This window comes from Saccopteryx bilineata, chromosome 2 (genome assembly GCF_036850765.1).
Source record: "Saccopteryx bilineata isolate mSacBil1 chromosome 2, mSacBil1_pri_phased_curated, whole genome shotgun sequence".
Taxonomy (NCBI): domain Eukaryota; kingdom Metazoa; phylum Chordata; class Mammalia; order Chiroptera; family Emballonuridae; genus Saccopteryx; species Saccopteryx bilineata.
In genome coordinates this window covers 284,195,711-284,223,575 of record NC_089491.1, presented here as the reverse complement: position 1 = coordinate 284,223,575, position 27,865 = coordinate 284,195,711, and the positions used below count along the sequence as shown (strand labels likewise).

Sequence of the window (27,865 nt, the reverse complement as noted above, 5' to 3'; positions counted from 1 at the left end):
AGCAAACCCACTACTGCATCAGTGCGGCCTAGAACACTTTGTTCAGATAAGTGGATGCAACTCAGCAGACCATGTAATCCTTCCAATGGGGAATGACTACATTCTCCTTTTGCAAGGAATTCTGTTTATTATTATCCTATCTTTTCCCATTGTTTCCTCTCGCATCTAGCATAAATAAGCTATTTGAACAATAAGAATGAACATTCCCAAAGCAAGTATGTAATGGCCCAGTGTATATTTAGAAGAACTACAGACAGTAATAGAAGGAAAATGGTTCTAAGAGAATTTAAAATCCTCAGATGTGTCATTATGTTGTAAAATGTGCATTAAAAAGACGAAGGGGAGAGGGCTTGTTGCCTACACGAAGGCACAGGAAGCCGGGCCGAGGCGGCCATGGGCGAGGCGGGTGGCGCTCAGGAGGCTGGCAGGCTCATGGGAACTAAAGAAGAATTTGTTAAGGCTCATGGGAACTAAAGAAGAATTTGTTTAAGTCCGAAAGAGGGACCTGGAACGGCTTACAACTGAAGTGATGCAAATACGGGACTTCTTGCCAAGAATACTAAACGGGGAAGTACTGGAAAGCTTCCAGAAATTAAAGATTGTAGAAAAAAGAACGTGCCTGACCTGTGGTGGTGCAGTGGTTATGTTAGATTCAGGGAGATGTGCTGTGGCTGGCTGCCAGAGTGTAACTATTGAAGGAACAGGAACAGGGAGTGCTGATAGGGCCCCTGTGAGGCTGAGAACAAAGAAGGTCAGAGACCCTTATCAGAAGTTTATGTTTGAAATTCGCCACTAAGCTGAGCCCAGCCCCTGTTGCTATGCCGGCCCCTGTTGCTATGCTGCGTGCGACCTCCCTAACGAATAGCTAACTGCCACATCTGCTTCTGTATAATGCTTGCTCACTTAGGATATATAAGGACCTAGCTGTAAGCACCAGGCGCGACTCCCGTTTGCAGCTCCTTGTGAGTACGGTGTCTCCGGACATCTTGGGAGTTCACCCCTGTGCAGGTTAAACTGGCCAATAAAGTAACATCTAAACTCCTGAAAGTCTCCGATGTTTGTTCTCATACCCGGTGGATGCAACAGATACAGCGTCCACCTGGAACACTGAGGTCACCAGTTTGAAACCTTGGGCTTGCTGGTCAAGGCACATATGGGAATTGATGCTTCCTGCTCCTCCCCCCCACCTCTCTCTCTCAAATGAATAAAATAAAATAAAAATTAAAAAAAAAAAAAGACAAAGGGAAGGTCTGGCTTCTGAGAACTTCACAAGGAACAGAGTGAGTTCTCTTGAGGAAAATGAAATGAAGGTCCAGAGTTCAGTGAAGAGTTAGTGGTTTCTAATTATAGAAAACCAGTACTTTGTGTGATAATCAAACCACTGATTCATAACAGGAATAAAATGTTGACACTAGTGGGAATAAATTCATCCTTGCCATCATTATGCAAGCCAGTTCAAGTTAACTCAGAGGAATGGCAAAATTTACTTATAAAAACACTTTTTTCCAGTATTTCATGTAAACATGGTACTCCTTACATTATTATGCATGGGAATTATTATTATTTTTAATTACTTTGTTATAGCTGAAACAACCATCCTAAACTTTAATCTACCTGCACCTTTAAGGCAAGGTCAAGTCCTAAGGCCTATTCTAAATGCTCTTAAAGTAACAGGAATCATGAAGGAGCACAAAGAGGAACTAGAAAAAGATGGCACACTCTCTCAAGAAACACGCATATATGGCAAGATGAATTTAAAACCTTTTTAACATATGAATTTATAAAAGCAAAATGGCAGGATTGCCAAATTTAGGGGTAATTCCTTCAAATTTAATTCTGGAGTTGGCAAACTCTCCTGCCAAGTGCCAGCTTTGCAGGCCATCTGGTCTCAGCTTTGCCGTTCATTCTAATAGAAAGTAGCCATAAACAACACCTAAACGAATAGGCGTGGCCCCCTCCACAGTCACTTGCTTTACACAAACACGCTGTAGTTTGCTAAACCCTGATCTAATTCAGAAGTCCTAAAGGATGTACTTGGCTAAATGCAGGGATTAACCTGACTTAATTGCTTATCCCTTTTCTAAATCTTAGGAACCAAAACAGTTCAATATTTTTGCACTCTTTCCCATATGGCATAAGAGCCCCATTTTCAAAGATGAGTTCAGTAAAGGCTTATCTGTTGTTCCTTGAACAAATAAGTACACAGAGAAGGACAAAGACATTTGAGGAAGAGAAAAAAAACCACATTTGTTGTATCTGAGAAAAAAAGACTTCCAGAATTCCAACTCCTTCCTGATTAAATGCCTTTCCACTGTGATGACTTGTCTTTGTTCAATTTCATTTCCTTTCCTTTACCCACTGCTTTTATTTCATTAAATTAAATCTTCTAGTCAAACAAAATGTAGTTGTTACCAATTAAAAGAAACAAACTCAGTGTCAAGTAACAGCTAACACTTGATAAAAGTTATTTCTTCACTAAAGACTACTCAGCTATTACTAATAGTTCACTATTTCTCTCTTTGGCCAGACCACTTCCAACCAAGGCCAAATTTCAACTGTGAAGTTTGGAGGAAAACGGTTTATTTCTATTGTCAAACTATCTTTGGAAAACTCTGTTTCACTAATGTAGAGGGAGCTGGAAGCATTAAAAAAATACTAAAAAACAAAATAGCAAGAATCTTTCCTTAATTGCCATCTTCCTTCTTTCCTGATCTTTATCCTTTAGTAAATTTATTTTTACATATTAAAAATTAGATTTACCCCTTGGTACAATGAAATGGCTTGGGGGTAGTTAGCAACTTACATAAAATAAAACTCAGCTCAGTTCAGAGGTAAATATGGTTCTGAGTGAAGCGAGAACAGGTCATTAGAAAGAGCCCTCTGCCTAAGTACAACGTTACTGTTCATGCCAGCGCCGCAGTTTATATTGGTATCACAGTTCAGAGAGAAGAAAAGTCACCTCTTAGAATGAAAGTATTTAAACTATTACCCTCTCTCTTCTTTTGCTGAGAAAACTGGGTAGCTCCTTTGTCCTAAAGTGCTACTCAATGAATGGAATCGTCCCAGTGTTTGCTATTTCTCAGCATTTAAGTACTTAATAATGATTTAGCTCTCATTGCTAATGCAGTTCCCTTCACAAGGTGACATGTGCAAGTTAAGATTTGGTAATGAGTATTCAGCATTAGCTAAAATCCATTTAGTATACCCTTAAGAGAAGTATTCTCTGTGCATACAACAATATAGCTATTCATTAATGTAGATAGAACACTACTAACTCCTATGACCCTACAGTGACGTTAGTAAAGAACGAGGACAATGTCACAGTGAACCTGGAGAAGAATCTTGGCTAGCCAGAATAACAATATCTCTTCTAGCTCAAATGGGAAAATTGCTTTCGGAAACTTGAATTTGTTTGAAAGCTAGCCTGGCTTGAATTTTCACAAATCTCATGGTTCTGGGCTAGACTAATGAAGAGGAGAGAGACCCAGCAAACATGATTGTGTTGACAGGGTCAACGACCTGGAAGCACTCTATTCACAGTATCAACATAGCAAAAGCTACCTGAAGTAAATGAAAAGGGCGAGGAACCCAGAAAAGAGTCTAGCATTTCCTCACCTAACAGACAGTCACTACTTCATTTAAAGTGTTTGTTGCCAACCCCGGATGGAGTACTGACAAATGTTGCCAAGTTTCTCTTTACAGAAATTACTGCACTTCACCTTTACAATTTGGTAATAGTTTTAAAAAGCTCTATTTTCTCACATAAAATCTAAGAAACTAAGAAAGCAATAGAGACCTTTCCAGCATATTACTCTTCAAAAGTAGGATGGACTTACTATTCTTTTGGTAGGCTTAGAAGCTCTATCTAAAGCAGCGTATTCGATGACCCTCACCTATTTAGTAATGGCAGGATCTATCCACTGACAGCCTCGATCAGCAGCTGAACTGTTTCCCTAAAGATCTTGGTCTAATTTCAGCTCCACTTTTTCTAGGCCACAGAGCCTCCCTGGTCCCTAAGATGGCCCCAGGCAAGAGTTTTTACCCTAGCATGCTGTTCCCGACTAAAGAGTACAATGCCCCGGTCTATGTCTTCTAAAGATAAAATACAGCTTCAACAGTATGTTTAAGGGTAGGCTCTTAACAAATGGTAGTATTATTACGTTCCTATTAAAAGACACATTTCTGTTTTTCCAGAAGAGATAAAAACCATTCTCTACTGATACAGTGCAGCTGTATGTATATGTACAAACCTCAGATTGCTTAAGAGTTACCCTTTGCATTCTAACATCCAATCATCAAAGAAACCCCATCTTTCCTATCCCCACTCTCCACATATCACAAAGCATTCTCGGGAAGGGAGTGCACTACTCACACTCTCACAAATGACTCACCAGCGCAGGCATGACCAGCCCCTCTCCCAAGTCTCTTTTACAATCATCTATGTCTCTGCATCAAAACAATTTCTTAAACTACTACACATTTAAATCCTCTTGAAAAGGTAATGATCATCAAGAGAAGCTAGGGATATTTCTCTTTTCTCTTTGCACTGTAACTTGTAAGCATCTACTTGTCTGTGCCCATTACTAATCCTCGCTCATTCTCTGCATGCAAGACGAAGCTCTCCACGTTTGGTAAGTTCTCCCGGACTCTCAGTACTGGAGTAAGAATCTCAGAATGACCAAAAAGGTCTCTTGAAGTTTTAAAAATCTTAGGAATGATTAAGTAACCGAGCCTGATCAAAACTGATGCCTTGATCAATTTATTGCAACATGATTCTGCCTGATGTTTTCTGGTAAGTGCCCTGTACTTTATTATTAAAAAGCAAAGCTCTTGGAGTCACCAGCAATTTGCTGATGGTTGGTTTATGAATTACTAGGTTTGCAAACATGAGACATGGATTTAGTGAGGTTCTTCTACTGGACTGAAAATATAAACTAGTACTTATGTAGAAGGAAATGGAATTGTGGTTGTAATAAGAACCATAGTGTTGAATTTCTTCTGTCACAATACTGCAGAAAAAAATGTGTTTAAAACTTCATATAAAAGTTATCAAATAGGGAGACTCGTGGATTTAAAAATACAATCCAAGCTCATTTCACTGCAAAGTGACATTTTTGATGTAGAATATTGCTGTTATGTGAAACTAGGAGCCGAAGAAACTGGATGAAACTTTGGTAGTCAGCCTAACACATGGATTCATCTGGACTAGAGCCACTTCCTAATACCCGAAGATATACAAGCATTGTGGTTTTCAAAACCAATCAGTAAGTGGCAGTAGGCTCTGTACTGTTCCACATTTGCAAGCCCAAAACTTCCCTCCCTGCACCCCTCACCTCAAGCCAGCACTGAGCCCCAGGCTCAGCGGTACCCACTGCTGCTCAGAGCACCTCCAGCTGCATCAAGTGCTACAGGGGTGTGGCCAGGAGAGCACCGCTCCAAGACGGTGGCCTTCGGGAAACAGCGGCTGCGGATCTGGTGCCTACTCAGGGCAAACAGAAGATCTAACCTTTCAAAATAACAAGAAGCACCAAGATTCTTTTTCTTTTTTCTTGAAATGTTTGGGCAGGCAGGAAGAAAAATTCCTCATTACCACCATCCTGGTTACTTCCTTCTCTCTTGTGGTTGGCTGGTTCCGATGACCAAGGCTCCTGCTGTTTTCTTAGATGTGAGCAAGTGACAACCACCAGGATGATATGGACCAAAGTACAGTGTTTAAACGTGACTGGTAGATCAATGACCATTTATCATTGTTTTGTTAAAAAATGTTTTTCTTACAAAGTTAACAAACCAAGGCTGTTGATCCCTGAATTAGAAAGTTGACTTGCTCGATTATTCTGCCAAGTGTGAGGTGGGCAGGAGGGAGGGAAAAGCCTCCAGTGCTTTTGTGTATGTTGCTGATCCTCTAGTTTGGCAACATCCCGGGAGCATCTTCTAATCTAGTGATGTGGCATCTTGTGAATCGAAGTACCAGCCCACGGCCCTGGCGCTGGCTGCTTACGGCCCAAAGGGGAAGAGGGTCGTCCCCCTCCCCCTCTGTGTCTCAATCGGGCCCAGTGGTGGACACGGAGCCCTGGGCGGTGTCCCCGGGAGCAACGGTCTCTTCTTGCGAAGGTGACTCCTCCTCGGCTTGTCCTCGAGATGTGACAGTTGTTTCCGGGGAGATGCTATGAGGCCCCTCCAGGGGGATACAGCCAGGGTGGTTTTTGCGAAAATGCTGGTTCAAGATGGCCTGGAATGGGAAGCTTTTGCCACAAACGTGGCAGTGGAAGGGCTTGTTGCCTGTGTGCTTGCGAATGTGATACTCCAGCTGGTCTTTGCGGGTGTACTTCTTGCCACACATGCGGCAGACAAACGGTGTGATCCCCATGTGCAGGCGCATGTGCCGGTCCAGACTCCCCTTCTGGTTGAAAGACTTGGCGCAGTAGACGCAGTAGAGGCGGGGGTTGTACCGGAACCACCGCTCAGACGCCTCCTGCTCGCGGAGATACTCCACGTAGCCGCTCACTCCCATCACGGCTGACTCTTCTACCTGTACCAGGAGAGCAAAGGAAGCAGAAAAGATGAACTAGGAGGACACTCAACAAAATCCTATCTACTTTAACTTCTATTACTAAGCTTCTTGCTTATTTTTAGTAGATACGCAAACAGGAAATTACTACCACAAAGTAAAGATGTTAACATTACAATTAAAAAAAAAATCTGAGACCCTGGCCAGGTGGCCCAGTGGATAGAGCATCGACTCCTGCACTGAGGTTGCGGTTCCATCCCCAGTTAGGGCACATATGAGAAGCAACCAATGAGGGCACAGCTAAATGGAACAACTAAGTAGAACAACTGGTTGATGCTTCTCTCTCCCTTCCCTGCTCTCTCAAACCAATGGAAAAATTAAATAAAAAAAATCTGAGGACATTGTATTGCATTACCATAATAGAACAGATAGGCAAGTTATTTTCTGGCTGACAAACTGCATGCTTCTTATGAAACCCCCGCTGAATGTTCTATTTTATAGCAATAGGAGAATCTGAGCCCACTCATACGATCACTCAAATTTACATTGTACCTAGACAATATGGTAGGTACTTACAGCTGGTCCAATAGAACTTTCTGTGATAATGGAAATGTTCGTTTGTCTGCACCGTCTAATATAGTAGTCACTGCACATATGGCTACTAGGCCTTTGTAATATGGCCAGTGCGATTGAGGAATGAAATTTTAATTGCTTTCAATTAATTAACAGGAACTGATCGAGATTTCTGTCTCTCTCTCTCTCTCTCCCTTTCTCTCTAAAGTCAATAAAAAAACAATAACATGTGACTCTGGGTTAACTTGAGAGAGTCACCTGATTATCAATTCACCTTATGCCCTGCCCTTTCCTTGACTCTGAAAACGTGTTGTCTCCTCTCACTCTGGCAGACAATGTTCTCAGCCCTCCGAACAGGACAGAGGCAGCTGTCAGCAGGTTTGGGAGGCGGCATGTGAAGTCAAGCGTTCAATAGGAAGACTGAGGTTTTATATGATTTCTAATGTTTTATATAAAATTTCTTTCTACTCCAATTTCCTGGATAATAAAAACTGAACTCACGTGACGAATGAGGAATGATGCTACTAAAAGGTCCTAGGTGACCATGGAAAAAGCACAGAATAACTTGTCTGAGGCTTAATTTTCCCATCCATAAAATGAAAAAGTTAGCATTTGCTTCACCATTATGCTGAACTGTCACGAGAACCAAATGTGGTAACAATACTTTGAAATATTTTGAATGTATATAATTATACTGTATAGCAACTAAGGGTGTGGACTCTGGATCAAATCTGTGTCCTACTTACCATGTGACCTTAAGTAAGTTTTTTAACTATATGTGACAGTTCCTCATCTGTAAAATAAATATTACAGCATCTACCTCATAAGTTGCTATGGGCACTGAATGACTTAAAGTGCTTATTTAGGCTTGAAAAACGTTAATTATTATTAAACATTACAGACTCATGATACTAATCCCTCTCCCACAAAAAACCCAAAACAAACCAAACAAAAAACCCTGCCTACCTTAAGGAAAGTAATGTCATACCAGTATGGTCCACAAGGAGAAAGTAAATATATTTTAGTTATCTGTGATGACCTATAAGCATAAAACTTGAACATTATGATCAATCTCTTCTAAAAACTTATTGCAGGGCAGATGAATGAGCATAAATAGAGAGTAGGTTCTTGTCAAAGGTAATAATATGTTCAGTAGTTTTATTTCTTTGAACTTGAAAGAATCAGAGACAAAACCGACTGCCTCCTGGTCCTTGCTGTCACTAAGGTGGAACATTTTTCACTCCTCCCACTCGGCACGCCCTGCTAGACCGTAACCTCTGTAAGCACAGGCACACAGAACTTGATCAGTGCTTGGTATGTAGTAGGTGTTCAAGAACTCTTTCTTACATAAATTACTCTATAAGGAATAAATTCTATATAAATAAATAATTTCCGCCTGACCGGTGGTGGCGCAGTGGATAGAGTGTCGGACTGGGATGCGGAAGACCCAGGTTTGAGACCCCAAGGTTGCCAGCTTGAGTGCGAGCTCATCCAGTTTGAGCAAAAGCTCACCAGCTTGAGTCCAAGGTCGCTGGCTTGAGTGAGGGGTTACTCGGTCTGCTGAAGGCCTGCGGTCAAGGCATATATGAGAGAGCAATCAATGAACAACTAAGGTGTTGCAACGCGCAACGAAAAACTGATGATTGATGCTTCTAATCTCTCTGTTCCTGTCTGTCTGTCCCTGACTCTCTCTCTCTAAAAAAATAAAAATAATTTCCGTATTTTCCAAAACAAAAACCATCTCAATTCTCGATGTAGCCTTCAAAGCAAAGCTGTCCACTTCCTAATCTTCAATTACTAATCTTAGTGATTCAAAGAATTGAAAGAACTTCAAAAATCATCTAATTTGGTTCACTAATTTTATTTAAAGATCTCCAAAACTGGGGACTTCACAGGCAATTAAATAATCCTCTACTTATTGGGCACCTACTTAGTAACCTTAGTTACTCAGAATTACTTAGTGGTAAATCAACTCCATTTGAGGGGGTACTGGAGAAGACAGTGTCAGATACAAACATTTAAAAAATGTGAACTCTGATCTCAAGATTTCAGTCTAGACAGAAACACAAAATTAATGCAAATTTAAAAAGAATGAAGACCTGAGGTAGCACAGTGGATAAAGCATTGACTCAGAATGCTGAGGTCACCGGCTTGAAACACTGACCTTGCCCAGTCAAGGTGCATCCGAGAAGCAACTACTACAAGTTGATGCTTCCTGCTCCTCCCCTCCTTTTCTCTTTCCTCTCTCTAAAATCAGTAAATAAAATCTTTTTATTTTTTTTTAAATTTATTTATTTTTACAGAGAGTGAGAGAGAGGGATAGACAGAGACAGACAGGAATGGAGAGAGATGAGAAGCATCAATCATTAGTTTTCATTGCGCGTTGCAACACCGTAGTTGTTCATTGATTGCTTTCTCATACGTGCTTTGCGGGCCTTCAGCAGACCAAGTAACCCCTTGCTGGAGCCAGCGACCTTGGGTTCAAGCTGGTGGGCTTTTGCTCAAACCAGATGAGCCCACGCTCAAGCTGGCGACCTTGGGGGCCTCGAACCTGGGTCCTCTGCATCCCAGTCCGACGCTCTATCCACTGTGCCACCGCCTGGTCAGGCAAAATCTTTTTATTTTTTATTTATTTATTTTTGTATTTTTCTGAAGTTGGAAACGGGAAGGCAGTCAGATAGACTCCTGCATGCGCCCAACCGGGATCCACCCGGCACGCCCACCAGGGGGTGATGCTCTGCCCATCTGGGGCGTCGCTCTGTTGCAACCAGAGCCATTCTAGCGCCTGAGGCAGAGGCCACAGAGCCATCCTCAGTGCCCGGGCCAACTTTGCTCCAATGGAGCCTTGGCTGTGGGAGGGGAAGAGAGAGACAGAGAGGAAGGAGAGCAGGAGGGGTGGAGAAGCAGATGGGCGCTTCTCCTGTGTGCCCTGGCCAGGAATCGAACCTGGGACTCATGCACGCCAGGCTGACACTCTACCACTAAGCCAACCGGCCAGGGCCCAATAAAGTCTTTAAAAAGATAAGTGGGTGCTCGCTTTGGCAGCACATATACTAAAATTGGAACGATACAGAGATTAGCATGGCCCCTGCGCAAGGATGACACGCAAATTCATGAAGCGTTCCATATTTTTTAAATTAAAAAAAAAACAAAACTCTTGTTTCTCTTCATATCGTATAAATCTTTCACCTTTTAAATTAAAAACAAAAGATAATTGGAACAACAAATCAATGTCATTCTCTCAAATCAATAAATAAAAATTTTTAAAAATGAAAAATTATATCACACCATCTGTAAATGCTATCTATAATAGTTTAAGGAGAGATCAAAGAGGACTGGGCTAGTTGGGGCAGATGGAAATAGGAGTTGGGCCTGTGGTGGACCCAGACAACCCAGAACAGGGCACCCAGGCTTAGGAGCAGAGACAGGAATAAGTTTGATGTGGTCCTGACTCATAGAGAAAATCTGCCTGTTGGGGACAGTGAATGCTGATAAGGTAAGAAAAGCTATGTCAGAAAGATTATAAATTACATGGGGACCCTGGCCGGTGGCTCAGTAGCTAGAGCGTCAGCCTGGCTTATGGACATCCTGGGTTGAATTTCCAGTCAGGGCACACAAGAGAAGCGACCATCTGCTTACCCCTCACCTCCCTCTCTTCCTTTCCCTTCTGGAGCCAGTGGCTCGAGTGGTTCAAGAACCCCGGGCGCTGAAGATAGCTCTGTTGGAGTACAACAGCCTCAGACACTAAAAATAGCTCGGACTTGAGCATCCTCCCCAGATAGGTTTGCTGAGTGGATCCTGGTTGGGGCATGTGGGACTCTGCCTCGCTATCTCCCCTCCTCTCATCAAAAAAATAAATAAATAAAATTTACACAGGACATTAGGCCAAGTATTTTCATCTTCACCTGGTAGAAAAAGGGCAAAGCCACAAAATGTTTTGAGTAAAGAGGTAAACTCCGTATTCTGTTCCGGTTTAACCATGCTTATAAACAGGAAGCTCTTCAAGTCTATCAAAATTTGTTCTCATTGTAATGGGAGTCCATGTCCTGTTTTGGTTCTCTGTGGCAGGGCAGAAATAACTGGTGAGTAGCCTCACCAGTAATAAAATTTCATACATGTCGGCCCTGGCCGGTTGGCTCAGCGGTAGAGCGTCGGCCTGGCATGTGGGGGACCCGGGTTCGATTCCCGGCCAGGGCACATAGGAGAAGCGCCCATTTGCTTCTCCACCCCCCCCTCCTTCCTCTCTGTCTCTCTCTTCCCCTCCCGCAGCCAAGGCTCCATTGGAGCAAAGATGGCCCAGGCGCTGGGGATGGCTCCTTGGCCTCTGCCCCAGGCGCTAGAGTGGCTCTGGTCGCGGCAGAGCGACGCCCCAGAGGGGCAGAGCATCGCCCCCTAGTGGGCAGAGCGTCGCCCCTGGTGGGTGTGCCGGGTGGATCCCGGTCTGGCGCTTGCGGGAGTCTGTCTGACTGTCTCTCCCCGTTTCCAGCTTCAGAAAAATAAAAAAAATAAAAAATAAAAAAAAAATTCATACATGTCAAGGCATATGTAAACTTATCACTCAATACCATCTCCAGACAATGTTACTTATTTTCTATTTCTTTACAGCCTGCACCTTCTGCTTCAGTTGGGTAGACATCCCTGCAGAATTCCAACTGTTATCCCTATTACATCCACATATGGAGTAAGTTACCTCTTTCTAACTACTTCATTAAATACTGCAGTTAAACTCTCCTGAATTACACTTTAAGTGGTTATTGATTCCAGTAACTGCTTTTTAAGCACTCCTATTCCCACAACACTGCTACCGAAGTCTACACAGGCTTATCTATTCCTGTTTTGTGTATTTGCTAGCCTGCCTTATGTCTCTATTATGTTGTTAGGTCTGTCTCATTATGTTTATTTGCATAATAGTCACCTTCACCTAGTCATCACATCCTATTTGAAAGATGAGGAGAAAAAGGGCCGGAATTATATGAGTAAACTTACTTTCCCTCCAAGCTCCTAACATGTTCTCTGACACCTTATTAAAACTAAAAAATTCTTATAATAGTTACCAATTTATGAAAAACTGGCATGGTAATATGCAAGTAAATAAAGTTTGTAACAATTTCTAACTGCTGTTACTATACTATGTACACAATTAACATCCAGTGCTTAGGTAAATATTAAGCAAGATACTATCAGTATAACACAAAAGCCAAAAACATTAGCTATTCAATCTTAATCCACCAGTGCTTCTTTTTAAAGGGGAAGTGTTTACAACGCATTATGTTTTACTTGGTGAGTTCACCATCTTTTTAAAAATCAATTTTCCATGTTAGAGACCTGTGAGGAAAAACAAACAAAAATATCAACCAACTACTTATACTACTTGCTAAGGAGAGTTGCAAAGAAAATAGAAGACATCATTCCTATACTTTCTAGAACATTTTAGTCTAACAGAAGATTCAGGAAGAAACAAAATGAAAAGATTAAAGCATACAAAAATGTAAAAGCAATTGTTCACAAGTATATAATATTACACAGAGTAGTGATTATGTAGTGTCAGACCCACACATGTACAGAATCTGACTCTCTCTTCCCAGGTCCGACATTACCTGTGGAATTTTCAGGGACTACTTTTTTTTACTTCTATGCTCAGGACTATAGACTGGTTCCATTATCCGAAAAGGGTTCGGTCTCATCTTTTCTACTTCCCAAACTCTGCTGACACCAAAAGTGTATTTCCTGCATGCTCACAAACAAGCATAAAGGAAAAAGTGATCAAACAGATTATTTATTGACCAAGGCCACTGTTTCACTCTCCTACATCTTTCCTCGGTTCACACACAGTGGCAACCTCTTCAGCCACCACAACTACATACCTGGGAGCTGGGCTGCTTGGGCTCATCCATTCTCCCAGGAGACTCACTTCGGGCTCTGTGTCTCTCAGTCAAGGGGACAATACTGCCGGAGGGGCTAAATCTGTCAGAAGAGGAGCAAAAAAAGGGACTAATAGGAAAGCAGTATCAAGGAACTTAAAATGGTGCTGTCCACCCTCTTTATCCCATGGCTGCTGAAGGGGGAATAAACTGAACAACAGATGACTAAGAAGTACTTCCAAGGGGTCAGTATATAGCATATGATTTGAAATAAGACAGGAAAGGTTTGCTGTAGTAAATTTAAGAAATACAAAATGACTAACAGATAGACTGTGTGACCTGGTGAAGCTAAGGCTAAATATAAGTTCTATTCTTAAATACTGGGAGACCATAAAATAAATTTAAAAGGGTCTATAATTTTGTTTCTTCTATTGTAACCATTAGATTTTTGGTTATTCCTTCCCCCAGGCCCCAGGATAACTTGTTATATATTTCAGACTGTTGATATAGATCATGGAGCTTTAAAGTCTTTGCATTTAAGCTATTACTTCTGATAGAATGCTAACATAGGGGACAATAAATATTGTGTTCAAGAGTTTTTTAACTACACTATTAGGGACACCGGAAGAAAAATACTCTAATCAGGACCACCTGAAGTAGATACTGTATATAGTTTTTTATTTTCTTACACATATGTCTCTCAAGACCAGATGTCAACCAAAGTAATAGCTTCTTTAGTTTACACTGTTCATGCAGTCAATTTGCATTTTTATTTATTTATTTTTGCAAGAGAGAGTCAGGAAGGGAGATGAGAAGCATCCACTTGTACTTGCAACACTTCAGTTGTTCATCAATTGCTTCTCATACTTGCCTTGATGGGGGGGGCTCCAGCTGAGCCAGTGACCCCTTGCTCAAGCTAGTGACCTTGGGCTCAAACCAGTGACCATGGGATCATGTGGATGATCCCACGCTCAAGTCAGTACCCTCAGGGTTTCAAACCTGGGACCTCAGCGTCCCAGGTCGATGCTTTATCCATTGCGCCACCATCGGTCAGGCAATTTCCATTTATTTTATTTTTAAGAGTGGAAAAAGAACAAATATTATCAGTTGGAGTTGGTACTATGTCTTTCTATTGAGACTTTCTCTCAAATTACTTAGATTAAAACTATTGCTCTAGTAATAAAAAGAAATGCTCTAACTGCGATCAGGAGAAAGGAGAGTCATGGGAGCTAGTAGCACGGGTGGAAAAAAAAGACTCAGGTGGGAAAAAAGACTCTCAGGCCTGTGGTAGCAGCAGCCACCAACAAGAGACAAAGGGAAGATGTCAAATGACAAATGAAAAAAGAAAATAAAACCATCCCCAAAGCTTTTCTTTGGAATGACCGTACTGTGGTGACACTAATTTAAAAGGAACAGCCACTGCCCATACACACTCCTCTAATTTGGTAGGTGGAGGCAAAGAAACGTAAACAGCACTACAAAGGCAAGTAAACTCCCCTGAGGCCACCTACCTGGATGATAACATACCATAGAAGTGCAAAGCTGCCAGCATCCCAGCTGATGACCAGCCCCCTGCCTGGAATGCTATTCTCATCCATGGAGTGCCTAACTTTATCCCAGTTTTCTCAACACTGAACAATTCAGGACTAGGAGCTTCCTGCTTTAAAAAAATGAGAATACAAGTCTGTTGGCACACCTCCATTTTCCCCACCATCAACTTATTTTGACTAAGAGCATCAAGGAAGGAAGACACTCTCTGTACCACACAGGGGGCCTGTTGTACTGATGTCTGCACAACAGCTATCAGATGGGCGAACAAAACTTACCTGTCAATCTCACTGCTTGTTGGCCGAGCCACCTTGGCTCCTGAAGATCCTAAAGTGTAATTTTCCTGTGCTACGGAACCGTGGCCTGTGGTGTCAATCACCATGGCTGTGACTTCCTCGGCGCTACTCCCGTCTTCTCCGGAAGGCTGATTCTCGGGCCCCAGCCACTCCTCCAAATTTTCAGTTTTGATGTGAACCGCTCCGAGAACCCTCACTTCGTCATCACTCCGTGCCCCTCGGTCTGCTACTCCCGTCTCCACATACCACTGCCCTGCGCGGTTGATCCGAAGAATGGGCTCCCGGCTCTCGACATCAGAACTCGGTTCAATGACCTGAGGGCTGGTGGACTCCTCCGGTGGACTGAGCTCCCTGATGTCCAGCACAGCACTAACCTGACCTCGCCGGCTTCCCTTCGGGGTGTTGTGTCGAGGGCTAAGGGAGCGGTTTAGAGTGGGTGTAACCCTGTGAGACTCTGGCGGTCTCTCTGGATGCTTGGTCCTTGTTTGACTTAATTCTGCTTCTACCTCAGCCACGTTAATTTTGAAGTGAATGCCCTCCAGGATCTGCGTACATTTGTCTATAATGTGCTGCATCTGCAGGAAGCTGGCAGCTGTCAGGTAGCTGATGATGTCTGCCAGCTGCAGGCATATCCGCCCCGTGTAACAGAACGAAAGGAGCTGTTCAAACACGGTGGGGTTCTTGATCACTGAGATGGAGACGGTACTCATCTCGTTCAAGGACATGTGGTCCCGGAAGTAGGGGGAGCTGGCGGCCAGCACCACTTTGTGAGCCCGAAAAGCCTGTCCTTGCACGTTGACCACGATATCACAGAGCCGGCCCTGCATGCGCAGCTGGTTGAGATGGCTCAGGACAGAGTTGCTGAAGTCGGGGATCTCCAGTTGTATGTTACCAGCCTTCTCCATGGTGGGGCCCGAGGGTGCAGGCAGGCGCTCAACCCTGTGGAAAGAGGAAACCATGTTTTGTTTGTTTGTTTGTTTGTTTTTTTCTGAAGCTGGAAACGGGGAGAGACAGTCAAACAGACTCCCGCAAGCGCCTGACCGGGATCCACCCGGCACGCCCACCAGGGGCGATGCTCTGCCCATCCGGGGCCTCGCTCTGCCGCGACCAGAGCCACTCTAGCGCCTGGGGCAGAGGCCAAGGAGCCATCCCCAGCGCCCGGGCCATCTTTGCTCCAATGGAGCCTTGGCTGCGGGAGGGGAAGAGAGAGACAGAGAGGAAGGAGGGGGTGGGGGTGGAGAAGCAAATGGGCGCTTCTCCTATGTGCCCTGGCCGGGAATCGAACCCTGGTCCCCCGCACGCCAGGCCAACGCTCTACCACTGAGCCAACCGGCCAGGACCGGAAACCATGTTTTCAGTGACAACTGGAACTGCACTCCCCTGTGCTTGCCCGTTCAGACCTATTTAAAAACATTATTTGGCAAAGTTTCAAAATCACTCAGTAAAAAGAGATACTTGCTTTTATCTACTGCTCACAAAAATTAGGAAATATTTCAAAATGAATATGAAGCCATTAAATATACCCTAATTTTTGTGAGCTCTCTCTATATATTTAGATATGAAACAGAAGTATCTACAGGTTTTTCAGTTTAGATTTCATACCAAAATACCATTAAAATCGAAAAGTGACTGACTTCTAAAAATTCAAGCTGTATGCCCACACTTTCCTTCCTAATAAGCTATGCAACATCAAAAGTTCAACAGAATAGGCCCTGGTCAGTTGACTCAGTGGTAGAGCATCGGCCTGGCGTGCGAGAGTCCCGGGTTCGATTCCCGGCCAGGGCACACAGGGGAAGCGCCCATCTGCTTCTCCACCCCTCCCCCTCTCCTTCCTCTCTGTCTCTCTCTTCCCCTCCCGCAGCCAAGGCTCCATTGGAGCAAAGTTGGACCGGGCGCTGAGGATGGCTCTGTGGCCTCTGCCTCAGGCGCTAGAGTGGCTCTGATAGTGGCAGAGCGATGCCCCAGATGGGCAGAGCATCGCCCCCTGCTGGGCATGCCAGGTGGATCCCAGTTGGCGTGCGGGAGTCTGTCTGACAGCCTCCCTGTTTCCAAATTCAGAAAAAAAAAGAAAAAAAGAGATTAGAAGAAATAAAAAAAAAAAAGTTCAACAGAATAGAGAGGGGGAAAGCAGATATGAGGTTTTTTTAAAGTGTTAATCATAAGTATTTGCACTGAAAATAAAATCCTGTGACTTTTTTTCCAAGGAAAGAATTTTTTTTTGAATGTAGTTATATATAGATAGGTCAATTAGATATGCCTCTTCTTAATATCCTATTACATGTTGTATGAGTTTATTATTTTACAAAGTCGCTAATATCCCACAATAATTTAAGCCATTACTTTCAAGTGTAAGAGTCAGAGCACACACGAAGACTTTAGGATTTAGTACTCTGGGGCAAACTCTGGGTTAGGAAAGATGCCAAAGGACTGAATGGCAATGCAGAGACCTGCGGTTCACTCTCAGCTAAATTAGGAAAGGGTAGGTATGCCTGCCCCATCTAAATTTTCTAAATTGAAAGTTGGAAATCTCAGGATGGTGATGATATTCTGATTCTAAAATTTAGTTCCCCAAAGCTGGTGAAAAACAGAGCATTTACCAAGTATAGCCAGTGTTTTACATTAAACAATTTTTAAAATACAGTGGAAACACTAAGCCTATAAATTGCATCCAACAGCCTTCAGCGGTTGAGAGTTTATATAAACCCCAATAGAAAGACACTGGTTTGAGCCTAATGTGTGCCCAGTTATCTGTGAAGTTACAATTGCCTCTGACCTGAAACTTCAGGACCTTATCCTGACAAACACATTATTGCCTGGCATTCACCACCAACTTATCAGTAAAAAGGGAAGTGTATACAACTGTTTTCAAGAACCAACTTTAGCCAATCTGACCTTGTTCCAAAGCGTTTTTGTTTGTTTGAAAACTTTTAATCCAGTAAGAGCCTCTGTCGATGCCATCATGAATTCAGGTGTGTTTATTTGGAGCCTACACCAGCGCCTTTTTGTGTGTGTATTCTTCCCGGCAATGACCCAGTGAGGAGGAGGCCCCTGGAGGAAGGTCTTTCTCTACCGTCGGCACTGGAGGGTGAGCGCTGTAAGAGGGAGAATCGGAACGGCATGGGGTTGGCCACTCCGGTACCCGAATGCCTTCCGTCTTCGTTAGGAGGCGTGGGGAGCGGAGAACGGGCTGAGCCACGAAATGTCCCGGGGGAGCAGGGACGAGGCTGGGGAGCCAGCGGGCAGGTGTCGGGCAAGGACCGGGAAGGGGGCGGCGCCCCAGGAACCGCCGCCGGCAGTAGGTGCAGGCGGGCGGGGCGCTGCTCAGAGGGAGGTGGGTGGGTGTGTCTGGGTGTGGCCGGCGGCGGTTGCTGTGGGGGCGCCATCCTGGGGTCCTGGGGGAGGGGCCCGGCGAGGGGGCGGGTCCGGCGGCTCTGCGCGGCCCGGGGCCAAGGGGCTGGAAGGTCTCCGGGTTCTTTGAGGTGGGGGCAGAGGGAAGTGGGGAACACCCCGGGAGCAGGGTGCGACGGAGGCCGGGCAGGGCGGCCCCGGGGCAGGGCGGCAGGATCGGCGTGCGGGGCCCAGCCCAGTCAAGGAGCAGCACCTACCTACCTCCGGGGGTGGAAATGGGCCGGAATGGGCCGGAACACCGTCCCGGAAGTGAAACCCCCCGCCCCCTCCCCCCGGAGCGGGCGACGTGCCGGAAGGAAATCACTCACCCTTACACAGTCCCACTTCCCCCTCCCCCAGCGCTTTCCGTCCCTCACGCCCCCTCCCCTCTCCTGTCTTCCTCCTCTGTCGTTACGGGGGTGGTGGTGGGAGCTCTGGGTCACGTGGGCGGCAGTGGCTCCGCCCACAAGTCGGGGGCGGGGCCAAGGGCGGGCTTATAGGACGGGAAGGAGGTGAGGCTGGAGAGGAGGAGTCTGAGGGAGGAGAGTGGGAGGGGCTCAGGCGCAGGCTGGCAGGAAAACTGCGTCATGACGTAATAAAATCCTTATATACGGGCGCCTGGGCGCCATCTCGGTCTTTCGAGGAGGGAAGTCAGTATTTGGTGAGTTTGCATTGTATTTTTGGTTGCTAAATGGGTTCTTGGCTCCAGGTTTGCTGATTGTGGCAACTAAAGTCGCCCTAAACTGGCTGGTATTTCTAAGCTGGTCGTGAGCCTTCGCTGGACCCACAGGATGAGGATTGTAGAGGATTGCGCGTTGAGGGCGGGCTCGACATAAACTCACTCGGGTGGTTTGGCCTACCTGCGGGAAAACCTCGGCTCGCGTGCTCTGCCTCTGATGAAGCTAATGTTGGTAGGGACATCTGAGACTGTTGATGAATGCCAACAGCTCTGATGGCGGCGCATGCCGAGTCATTGTGTGGGCCTTTGTTAATAACCAGGAAAGCGGGCCACTGAGATAATCCACGTGGTTCTCCAAGTGGCTGCATTCCGCAGTGCAATATTATTTCTGTCGGTGGTACCTTTTTTTAAAAAATTCTTTTTATCTTTTAAAGCATTTTAATTTTATTTTGTGACAGTCAAAGAGAGGGCAAACAGAAAAGTAGAGAGATGAGAAGCATCAATTTTTCGTTGCGGCACCTTAGTTCATTGATTGCTTTCTCATATGTGCCTTGACCCCGGGCTTCAGCAGACTGAGTGACCCCCTGCTCCAGTCAGCGACCTTGGGCTCTAGCTGGCGCGACCTCAGGGTCTTGAACTTGGGTCCTACGCTTCCCGGTCCAGTGCTCTATCCACTGCGCAACCGCCCGGTCAGGCTTATTTCCGTCGGTGGTTCTTAATCTTAGCTGTGCAGTGGTGTCTTTACAAGACAAGTGCACCCATTACAGTCATGAAGTAGTGTTGTAAATAACTTGCATAGGTGATATGAAACGACATAAATGCCTCATTTAAAAAAAAATAAACTAAAAGCATAATCTCCCTAGGAATGATGCTAGGCACGAGTACAGTGTGGCTTTGGATGGCGTCCCTTGGGACAGGTAAGAAATGGGTAAATACAGTGGGAAGAATGGAATTTGCTTAGATGTGGTCTTTTTGTTAAGCCTGTGATGATTTAAGAGTAGTGGACAGAAGGGATTTCTGAAAAATTCTATTCTGAGGCTTAAGTGTTTATGAGATTCATGTTTTATGTGTCTGCACAGGATGTTTCATTGGTTATTTCTGTCTTTTTTTAGTTCTGTGCCAAAGGAAAGAAAACAGCTGCGGGGGTAAGTTTCTGAAGTCTCCCTCACAGAGGGATAGTTTGAAAGTCCTCTAGTGTGCCACAATGATGACATTTTATTTGCTACTCTCGACTGTGAGAATGACGAGAATTTTTACCACCAGTAGTCTTAACTGAGGCACGCAAAATGGTGGTTTAGAGAAAATAAAGATTTCACCTAAGTTGACATGAAATTTTTCTTCCCAGGTCCTAAAGCGCATCACACTTTTGCCATGGATAGACAGGTGAGAAAACTTTTTTGAAATCCTCTTGTACTTTGAATTTACCCAATACTCTTCAATTACTCTTAAGGGATTGCAAATTGCCAATTCTGTGGTGATATATATAGGGTTTTCCTCCTTCCCTTTGAACATGTGTGCGCTCTGATACTTGTGTACCCTGATACTTAACTATTAGGTGACACCTGAAGAAACAGATACTGTGATGTTTGCATAGTTCAGCAGATGGATTCCTGAAGAGATAGACCATTTGTCTGATGTGTCTGGTGTAAAACTTTTGCTGATAATTGCATAACCAAAGTACCACTACTAAACCTCACTTACTGTTTTTTTGTAGGCACTAGAAAGAACTAACTGGAAGTTAAAACGGTAGGTAAAATTATAATTAAACATTGGTAACTGGACAAGTTCAGCAATGCCACTGGTGACTTGGGGGTTGCCTCCTAATGCACAGGAAACTCACTTTAGAGAGGGGTTAAAGGGTGTGCTAAGTGCATCATATGCAGATCCTTGTCCTGTTCCCTTACTAAGATGTCATGATTTGTAAAAGCAGCCTGTATATGATGATAAGCAAATACTGACTGAACATGAAGGTCTTAATTATTAGCTCTACCTGATTTCGGGCATTTTTTTAGGATTGTGAGGGAAGGAATTAATCTCTGGATATTGTAAAACTACTGTTATTTCTTATCTTAGGTGAACTTGAGTCTTTGTCATATCTGAACTGGCTTTGTATTTGGTAAGTATCAGTGTTTAAAAACATTCTAATAGGCTCAAAACTTACTGAAAATGCAGTGCTTAACTATCAAAATACTAATACTTATGTCCTGTGTTTGGTTTGTGAGCGTATGTTAACGAACTCATGCTTTGAATGGGGTTTTTGTAATGATGTTGATCAAATGTCTGACCTGAAATGAGCATTGTAGACAAATTTAACACTGAAGAACCCTGTGACAAATAACACCGAACCAAGAATTGAATGATTTTCGACATTGATGATGCATTGTTTCATTTCTAGCTGAGCTGTTGGATATGCACTGATCTGTGGAATGCATGCTTGGGGTAAGACATGAAAGCAGTCTCGGGCTTCTGATAGACAGGTTTCAATTACTGCTGAACCGTGCTTGTCTTAGTAATTGTTGACTAGTGTTTACTGGTGGTGCAAAGACGTGGACAGTTTTGAGAAATAGTCTAAAGACATACTTTGTCTTTCAGGTGCAGATATTGAAGATAAAAATAATAAAGGTATATATTTTATTAATCTCAGCTAGTTTACTAAGTAAGATGCTGTTCGTGATGATTTTTTAAAATTAAAAAACAGATGGGAATCTCTCTGAAAAAGAAGGAAGATTATTTTTAAAAAACTGAAACAGTACCTGGGAAACTTGAGAAGTTTACCTATAACTACCTGTTGCTAAATTTGAATAAATTCTTGCAGGTGCGAAGAGTTGGGTTGACCACAAGGCCTGGAGCAAGAGTTTTAAGCAAAGGTATAGTAGTTTCAAGTCTGGTTTTTTGATGTTAAGTGGTTTGAAGCCGATACAGTGATGATAACATAGTTCAGCAGACTAACAGTGATGAGTAACACTGTCTTTCGCTCCTATCTGATGTATCTGGCTGCAACAATCATTTATAATCTCAAAAAATGGGGACTGGCCATTGCCCCACAAAAACATTCAGCAGTTTGGGTAACTAATAATATGTCATGCAAATAAATGTGCTCTGTGGTATTAATTAAAGGATTAACTCATATTTGGAGAATCTAGATGGATAAAATCTCCCCACTCTAGTATAGATTATACCAGAATTACTTAGCTGTCTTTAACATTTTAACAAAAAAAATTTCCATTGAGAGAGGGAAGGGTGGAGAGAAAGTATCAACTCATTCCACTCAGTTCTGTTTAGTTGTGCACTCATTTATTCTCATATGTGCTCTGACCAGGATTAGACCAGTGACCTTGGTGCACCTAGATGATGCTTTATCCACTGAGCAACATGGCCTAGGCCTTAAAAATGTTAATTTTGATTTATTAAAACATTTTTACTTACTGATTTTAGGGTGAGGGAAACATTGATTTGTTCCACTTGCTGTGTTCATTGGTTGGTTCTTGTATGTTCCCTGACCAGTGATCACTCACAACCTTGACGTGTTGGGAAGATGCTCTAACCAACTGAGCTAGCTACCTATCCATGGTTATTTAATTGGCTTTATTTTTTAATTCATTAAATATAATATTTCACTGATTTACAGCAAAATCTGACAAATTAGTTACTATCCACCTTGTAATTAGACACCCATCAAAATCCAACCACCAGAGTGAGCCTTTTGTTCAAATTAAGAACCTACAAGGACACATTGTTACCACCCAAAGTCCATAGTTCCCACTAGGGTTCATTCATGGGCAAAGTGTATGATGGAGTCGTTACCATTGTACTATTCAAGATAGGTTTGCTGCCCTGTGTTATTTTTTCAAAAGTTAATGGAAAATGAGGGCAAATTTCTAATGAAATGTCCATATTTCCCCATCTTCAAACAGGCAGACCTGAAGATTTCCAGGTAAGGCAGTTTTTGTTATTTATACTAAGTTAGAATGTAACCAGTGATGTGATGATTCTGCCAAATGAAATAGAATGATATCACTCATAAAACCGTTCCATTTTGATTCTGAGGTTACTTTAGTAACAAGCATTACTCCAGCTCTCTTTGCTAGCATTAACCTGTACTCTTTGCTTTTAGGTGTTTATGACAGCAGCCATGCAGCTGACTGGGTGAGAGGTAAGCCTTGAAACTGTCAGTGCTGTTTTATTCCAGAATACATGATGATCACCCCAGCTTGAACTCTCTCACTGATTACTTGATGATGTTAAAAGATCTGATATTCTGTGTACTTCAAATACCATTCCAATTGAAATGGGGAAATGTGACTAAAATGGCTGTTTTCTTGCAGGCAGCTGGATGGATGGATGTTCATGGAATAGATGATCAGACAATTTTGAATTTTAATAAATTTTTATAAATCATTTGGTCAAGTCTGTTTATTTCAACTTAATGGGATGAAGGAAAGAAATAGGACACCTCTTTGTAAGTAAGAGCTACCGATGGCACTAGTGTCACTGAATAAAGCCAGTTGGTGTCTCTACGTGTACCTCACAGGATATCTGGATTTGAAATTGCAGTTTATGCTGAGTAAATGACAGCCCTTCCTCGATGTCCCCTTGGTGTCCAAAGTGGGCAGTGGTGAACCATGAAAACATGAACCCTTGCAGATAAAATTACATAGAAAGCATGTGTTCTTAATGTGCGATAACTGTAGGAAGTCCATTTAGAACAAATTCCACCAGTGGGTTGCCAGTTAATTACTCCTAAGACACCATTAATTCATTGGCTTGCAGCACTGAAAGCCTAGTCAATAGCAGTTTCAGCTCACTTTCTAATTTAGCACTCAAGAGCTGGAACTCTGCAGTATAATTTTTAACAGGACTTTGATGTAGGATAGCTAAAAATTGAACATTGCAAATCTGAATCTGGATGAAAATGGCCACTCCTTTTCTCAGGTGCTTATGCTTAAGGTGAGCTTTGAACCTTTCATGGTGTGAGGAAATACTGTTTTAAGTTAACTCTAGCATTGACTCCATACATTGAGGTTTCTTTTAACTTGTGCAGGACAATATAAGCACATCATTTCAGTCCCGGACCCTACTCAAATGCCCCCAACATTGCCTGAGACCCTGTGTGAAGTGGGAGCCTCCCAACTACCACTAGTCCTTAGTTTGTCCATGTTGCTCTGTTGTGTTAGAATGTTTCCAAGCTCATTTAGTTGGTGGTTATATTTATTGAAAGAAGTAGGCGAGATAGGTGAAATCTTAGAGAACTCTTGGTGATCAGATGCTGAAAGGCTGAAAAGAGGATTGGATTTTGAAATGAGTTTCTAAAGATGTAGCCAGTAAGTACCTCATGAAGGTCTGTGGCCTGGGTGACAGCAGCTGTGTCAGCTGGGGCCGGTGGAGACTGCCCGTAATGGATGACTGATGAACAGTGGATTTGGACTAGATGAACTACAAGCATTAATCTTTTGCCTTTTTTTCTGAAGCTGGAAACGGGGAGAGACAGACAGAGACTCCCGCATGCACCCGACCGGGTGCCGGGATCCACCCGGCACGCCCACAGGGGCGACGCTCTGCCCCTCTGGGGTGTTGCTCTGCTGAGACCAGAGCCACTCTAGCACCTGGGGCAGAGGCCAAGGAGCCATCCCCAGCGCCCGGGCCATCTTTGCTCCAATGGAGCCTTGGCTGACGGAGGGGAAGGGAGACAGAGAGGAAGGAGAGGGGGAGGGGTGGAGAAGCAAATGGGCGCTTCTCCTATAGTGCCCTGGCCGGGAATCGAACCCGGGTCCCCTGCACACCAGGCGACGCTCTACCGCTGAGCCAACCGGCCAGGGCCTCTCTTGTCTTTTTAATAAAAGAAATAACTCTTGAGTGGTTACTACATGTTGTGTTTTAATCATTCTAATGATAGCAAATTAGAAACTATTCATTTTACAGATAAATAAGCAGGGGATAAAGTAACAGGCCACGAAAGTAATAGTCAACATACAGCAAAATGGAATATATTCCAGGATTTCTGGGAAAGGAAGGGCTAAAGCCAGTATAAAGACTAGATGGCAGGAGTACTGGTCCTGGTCTGCAAAGTTCCAATGGTATAGTTGGAAGGGGGAGAAGCTGGCTTGACAACATTGGGGAGGCTTTTTGAACATAAACTATCCAAAAGTGGGCCTGGACTGCGAAAAATGGAAAGTTGGGCTAATGTCTGATGTCATTCTAGGTGCCTGTAATTTTTGTGACCTGTCACAGGAGAAGGCATGGGAGAAGGGTGTGTAAGGTGCTGTTGGGGTACTGGGAGTACCTAGAGTCAAGAGCCCAACATCTGAAGTGCAGAAGGCTAACACGTGCACTCATTGTATGACTTAAATGTGTAACTATTCACAGATATCTAATACTGTTATTTCTCATATCTGGTTATGTTAGGAGTCGCCTCTTCCGGAAATAAGAGAATCCTTATGGTGAGATGCTGAACAAAAACCAAGGAATGGGATCAGTGTCACAGTTCTGGTTCAGAGGGGAATTCTGGGAAAAGAGCAGCTGTATACATTCAATGTTTTATTCAGCCAAAAGCCCAAGAGCATAAGGCAGGCCTGTCAGGTTCATCGTCTTACACAGAGATACGGTTCATAAGAATTCTGATGCTGATAACTGTCCATGTAGCTGGCAGCTGCTTACCTACTTTGTTTTAAAAACTTGCAACACACACACACACACACACACACAAAAACTTGCAACACAAGATTTGTCTAAACTGCCTAGGAGGTTGAGGTTTGGATTTGAAATAGAGTTGGCTTCCAATTTATAATTACTTTGCTTTTCAAATTGCTGGTTATCGTTCAACTTGATTCTTCTTTAATTTTTGAGAGTTTAAAAATTCCACCTCAATGATCTAAAATAGTGGCATGTCCCTGGATTTCAGAATAAACGTTTTTTCCTTTGACAGGAGTGAAGAAAAGTTGAGTGAGCTGCCAACACAGGCTTGCTTGACTTGGGGTCCTGGGGCTTTTGGTATTTGTAGCCTGGGCTGTGTCCTGTAACTCGTTCCAGCATAGAGAGACAGTATTTTGATCAGAATGAGGCTCTAAAGAGTGAATAATAAGTTTATTATATTTACAAGTTAGGTAACATCCATGTGGGATAAGTGGATGTAAAATTGCACTTTCCTACCCAAAAGGCATCTGGAAATCCCACCGAGAAAGGGTAGGCAAAGTTGGATCTCCTTACCAGGAGAACCCTGCTGGCAAGGATGTTCTGGCTCCAAGGTCCACCCACAGATGGGGAGAGATGGTTGAGGGCCAACCTTGGGAATACTCCATCTAATGGGGAACATCTTTCTGAAGTAGGGAAGGACATGGGCACTCCACAGCACACTGAGCCTCAGAAATTAGACCTGCAAGTGAAGCTGCTTTTACTTTCAAATAGACTACAGTATTGCATCGTAGAGCACTGAGAAAAATAGGCAGGGGTTATAGGCTGACGCTTGGTATTCACAAATTAGAAAGCAAAAGTGAAGAGAATGTAAGAACAATTTCATTTATCAAGGCTTTCTACCCATTTTATGATTATTAATCAAAAGCTTTTATTCCTTTTTTTTTTTTAATTTTTTTTTTTTTTCTGAAGCTGGAAACGGGGAGAGACAGTCAGACAGACTCCCGCATGCGCCCAACCGGGATCCACCCGGCACGCACACCAGGGGCGGATGCTTTGCCCCTTTGTGACCAGAGCCACTCTAGCGCCTGGGGCAGAGGCCAAGGAGCCATCCCCAGCGCCCGGGCCATCTTTGCTCCAGTGGAGCCTTGGCTGTGGGAGCGGAAGAGAAAGAAGAAGGAGAGGGGGAGGGGTGGAGAAGCAGATGGGCGCTTCTCCTGTGTGCTCTGGCCGGGAATTGAACCCAGGACTCCTGCACGCCAGGCCAACACTCTACCACTGAGCCAACCGGCCAGGGCCGTTAAGTTTAATCTTAAATTATAAAATACGTAGGTATTTACATATCTTGTTACAGTTGGGCAGAGTCTTACACTGTCATGTCTTACAGTTTTTCAAAGCATTTTCACTCATTATTCCCACATTCTCTCCTTGGACTGTGGCAAGAAGAGTGCTGTGTGGTGGCCAGGGTAGGTACTGTCTGCATCTCATGTGAGCAGGAAGGCTAGGCAAGGATGGAACTCGCTCAAGGTGAAGCAGTGACTAATAAGATTCTGTGAGTTTCATTTTGGTGCTGTTGCTTCTCACAATTATGTTGATAGTTGAAATATCACTGTCCAATTTATAGGTTTAAACTGACTCCTCCATCAACTCACCAGTCTAAAGGAGCAACATTTCCTCACATTTCACACATGATTTGATTAATCTGTCCCAAGTAAACCTATCTGGGTATGAAAAACATGATTTGGAAATAATTAGCCATTATATTATTCCAACAAAGAGCCACCTTTCACACCTCTCCAAGTAAAAAGAAACTTCAAGAAAGTCCCAAACAAAAAATGCTAACACGTTACCAAGTCAAGATTGGATACCTTCTGTTTCTTCATTGTTCTGAAGACTGGAGTCCTTCCACCTGAAGACGTGTGGGATCTGCGGCAGAACTCCATATCTGATTTCAGCCTTGAAGAAGAGGATGAAACTCAAAAGCTCAGCTTTCTGGATGCTGTGGTTGATTCAGTGAGTTCTTTTCTGCCCCCGAGTCTGTTGGCCAGGAGACCTGGATATGATAGGGCTTCAGGTCCTCAGGAGGGACAAAATCCGGGGCACTGCTCAGGAGGTCATGCCCCCGGAAGGACTTTGGGAAGGCTATGACGTCTCTGATGCTTGATGCTCCGGTGACAAGGCAGATCAGTCTGTCTAACCCTGTGAGTCAAATACAGAGTTAACAGATGAGAACGTAATCTGAGATTGGAAGTGACTTAGTTTTCCTATAAAGGTTATAGAGAAATTTTAAATAAGAACCTTAAAAAGTTGCAGCCAAGCGTAGTTCAGTGCCTTTTTAGAGAACTTTTGTGTGTTTGAGAGGTTATTTTCTCTCATTTTAGACAAA

The 27,865-nt window shown here is 43.6% G+C and overlaps 2 protein-coding genes, 1 long non-coding RNA gene and 11 other non-coding genes across 28 annotated transcripts in view; 12 read left to right on the top strand and 2 right to left on the bottom strand.

Annotated features, from left to right (window-relative positions):
• Positions 1–68: 68 nt before the first annotated feature.
• Positions 69–18,544, bottom strand: ZBTB37 (zinc finger and BTB domain containing 37). Its single transcript, XM_066261190.1, has 5 exons — positions 18,503–18,544; positions 17,679–17,878; positions 14,769–15,725; positions 12,946–13,045; positions 69–6,529 (listed from the first exon to the last, which is right to left on the bottom strand). The coding sequence occupies exons 3-5, from the start codon at positions 15,689–15,691 to the stop codon at positions 6,041–6,043; spliced, it is 1,512 nt and encodes a 503-aa protein (XP_066117287.1). The 5' UTR covers positions 15,692–15,725; positions 17,679–17,878; positions 18,503–18,544; the 3' UTR covers positions 69–6,040.
• LOC136327886 (U6 spliceosomal RNA) lies at positions 10,111–10,214 on the top strand. The gene has a single exon (XR_010729945.1). It is a non-coding gene; the product is annotated as a U6 spliceosomal RNA (small nuclear RNA).
• A 185-nt stretch (positions 18,545–18,729) lies between the features above and the next one.
• On the top strand, positions 18,730–23,250 carry LOC136325959 (uncharacterized). 12 transcript variants are annotated; one of them, XR_010729341.1, is made up of 10 exons: positions 18,730–18,834; positions 19,716–19,769; positions 19,965–19,997; positions 20,198–20,235; positions 20,567–20,598; positions 20,926–20,968; positions 21,248–21,291; positions 21,445–21,474; positions 21,668–21,719; positions 22,767–23,250. It is a non-coding gene; the product is annotated as an uncharacterized lncRNA (long non-coding RNA). The 12 variants fall into 12 exon arrangements; XR_010729348.1 differs by having other exon boundaries at positions 21,427–21,474; positions 21,668–21,739; positions 22,967–23,250; XR_010729347.1 differs by having other exon boundaries at positions 21,248–21,474; positions 21,668–21,739; positions 22,967–23,005; positions 23,178–23,250.
• On the top strand, positions 19,056–19,135 carry LOC136327454 (small nucleolar RNA SNORD74). Its single transcript, XR_010729667.1, has one exon. It is a non-coding gene; the product is annotated as a small nucleolar RNA SNORD74 (small nucleolar RNA).
• On the top strand, positions 19,831–19,892 carry LOC136327597 (small nucleolar RNA SNORD75). The gene has a single exon (XR_010729784.1). It is a non-coding gene; the product is annotated as a small nucleolar RNA SNORD75 (small nucleolar RNA).
• On the top strand, positions 20,050–20,132 carry LOC136327410 (small nucleolar RNA SNORD24). The gene has a single exon (XR_010729632.1). It is a non-coding gene; the product is annotated as a small nucleolar RNA SNORD24 (small nucleolar RNA).
• Positions 20,427–20,494, top strand: LOC136327590 (small nucleolar RNA SNORD77). The gene has a single exon (XR_010729777.1). It is a non-coding gene; the product is annotated as a small nucleolar RNA SNORD77 (small nucleolar RNA).
• LOC136327457 (small nucleolar RNA SNORD44) lies at positions 20,783–20,848 on the top strand. Its single transcript, XR_010729670.1, has one exon. It is a non-coding gene; the product is annotated as a small nucleolar RNA SNORD44 (small nucleolar RNA).
• Positions 21,110–21,175, top strand: LOC136327591 (small nucleolar RNA SNORD78). The gene has a single exon (XR_010729778.1). It is a non-coding gene; the product is annotated as a small nucleolar RNA SNORD78 (small nucleolar RNA).
• LOC136327422 (small nucleolar RNA SNORD79) lies at positions 21,515–21,604 on the top strand. Its single transcript, XR_010729642.1, has one exon. It is a non-coding gene; the product is annotated as a small nucleolar RNA SNORD79 (small nucleolar RNA).
• On the top strand, positions 21,766–21,845 carry LOC136327461 (small nucleolar RNA snR60/Z15/Z230/Z193/J17). Its single transcript, XR_010729674.1, has one exon. It is a non-coding gene; the product is annotated as a small nucleolar RNA snR60/Z15/Z230/Z193/J17 (small nucleolar RNA).
• LOC136327453 (small nucleolar RNA SNORD47) lies at positions 22,825–22,902 on the top strand. The gene has a single exon (XR_010729666.1). It is a non-coding gene; the product is annotated as a small nucleolar RNA SNORD47 (small nucleolar RNA).
• On the top strand, positions 23,039–23,113 carry LOC136327418 (small nucleolar RNA SNORD81). Its single transcript, XR_010729637.1, has one exon. It is a non-coding gene; the product is annotated as a small nucleolar RNA SNORD81 (small nucleolar RNA).
• A 2,663-nt stretch (positions 23,251–25,913) lies between the features above and the next one.
• DARS2 (aspartyl-tRNA synthetase 2, mitochondrial) overlaps positions 25,914–27,865 on the bottom strand; it is a 36,662-nt gene continuing 34,710 nt past the window's right edge. For all 4 annotated transcript variants that reach the window (XM_066261185.1, XM_066261186.1, XM_066261187.1 and 1 more), the window contains one exon: positions 25,914–27,678. In XM_066261185.1, the coding sequence (XP_066117282.1) occupies positions 27,464–27,678 (215 nt within the window). In that variant the 3' untranslated portion in view covers positions 25,914–27,463. The remainder of the gene's footprint in view (positions 27,679–27,865) is intronic.

What these genes read in the sequence shown, in the direction of transcription:
- ZBTB37 (XM_066261190.1), bottom strand. Translation starts at nt 15,691, where the DNA reads ATGGAGAAGGCTGGTAACATACAACTGGAGATCCCCGACTTCAGCAAC. An exon ending in ACAAGCAGTGAGATTGACAG is followed by an intron (nt 13,046 to 14,768) that starts GTAAGTTTTGTT and finishes CTCTTCTGACAG; the next exon opens with ATTTAGCCCCTCCGGCAGTA. An exon ending in CCAAGCAGCCCAGCTCCCAG is followed by an intron (nt 6,530 to 12,945) that starts GTATGTAGTTGT and finishes CTCCTGGTACAG; the next exon opens with GTAGAAGAGTCAGCCGTGAT.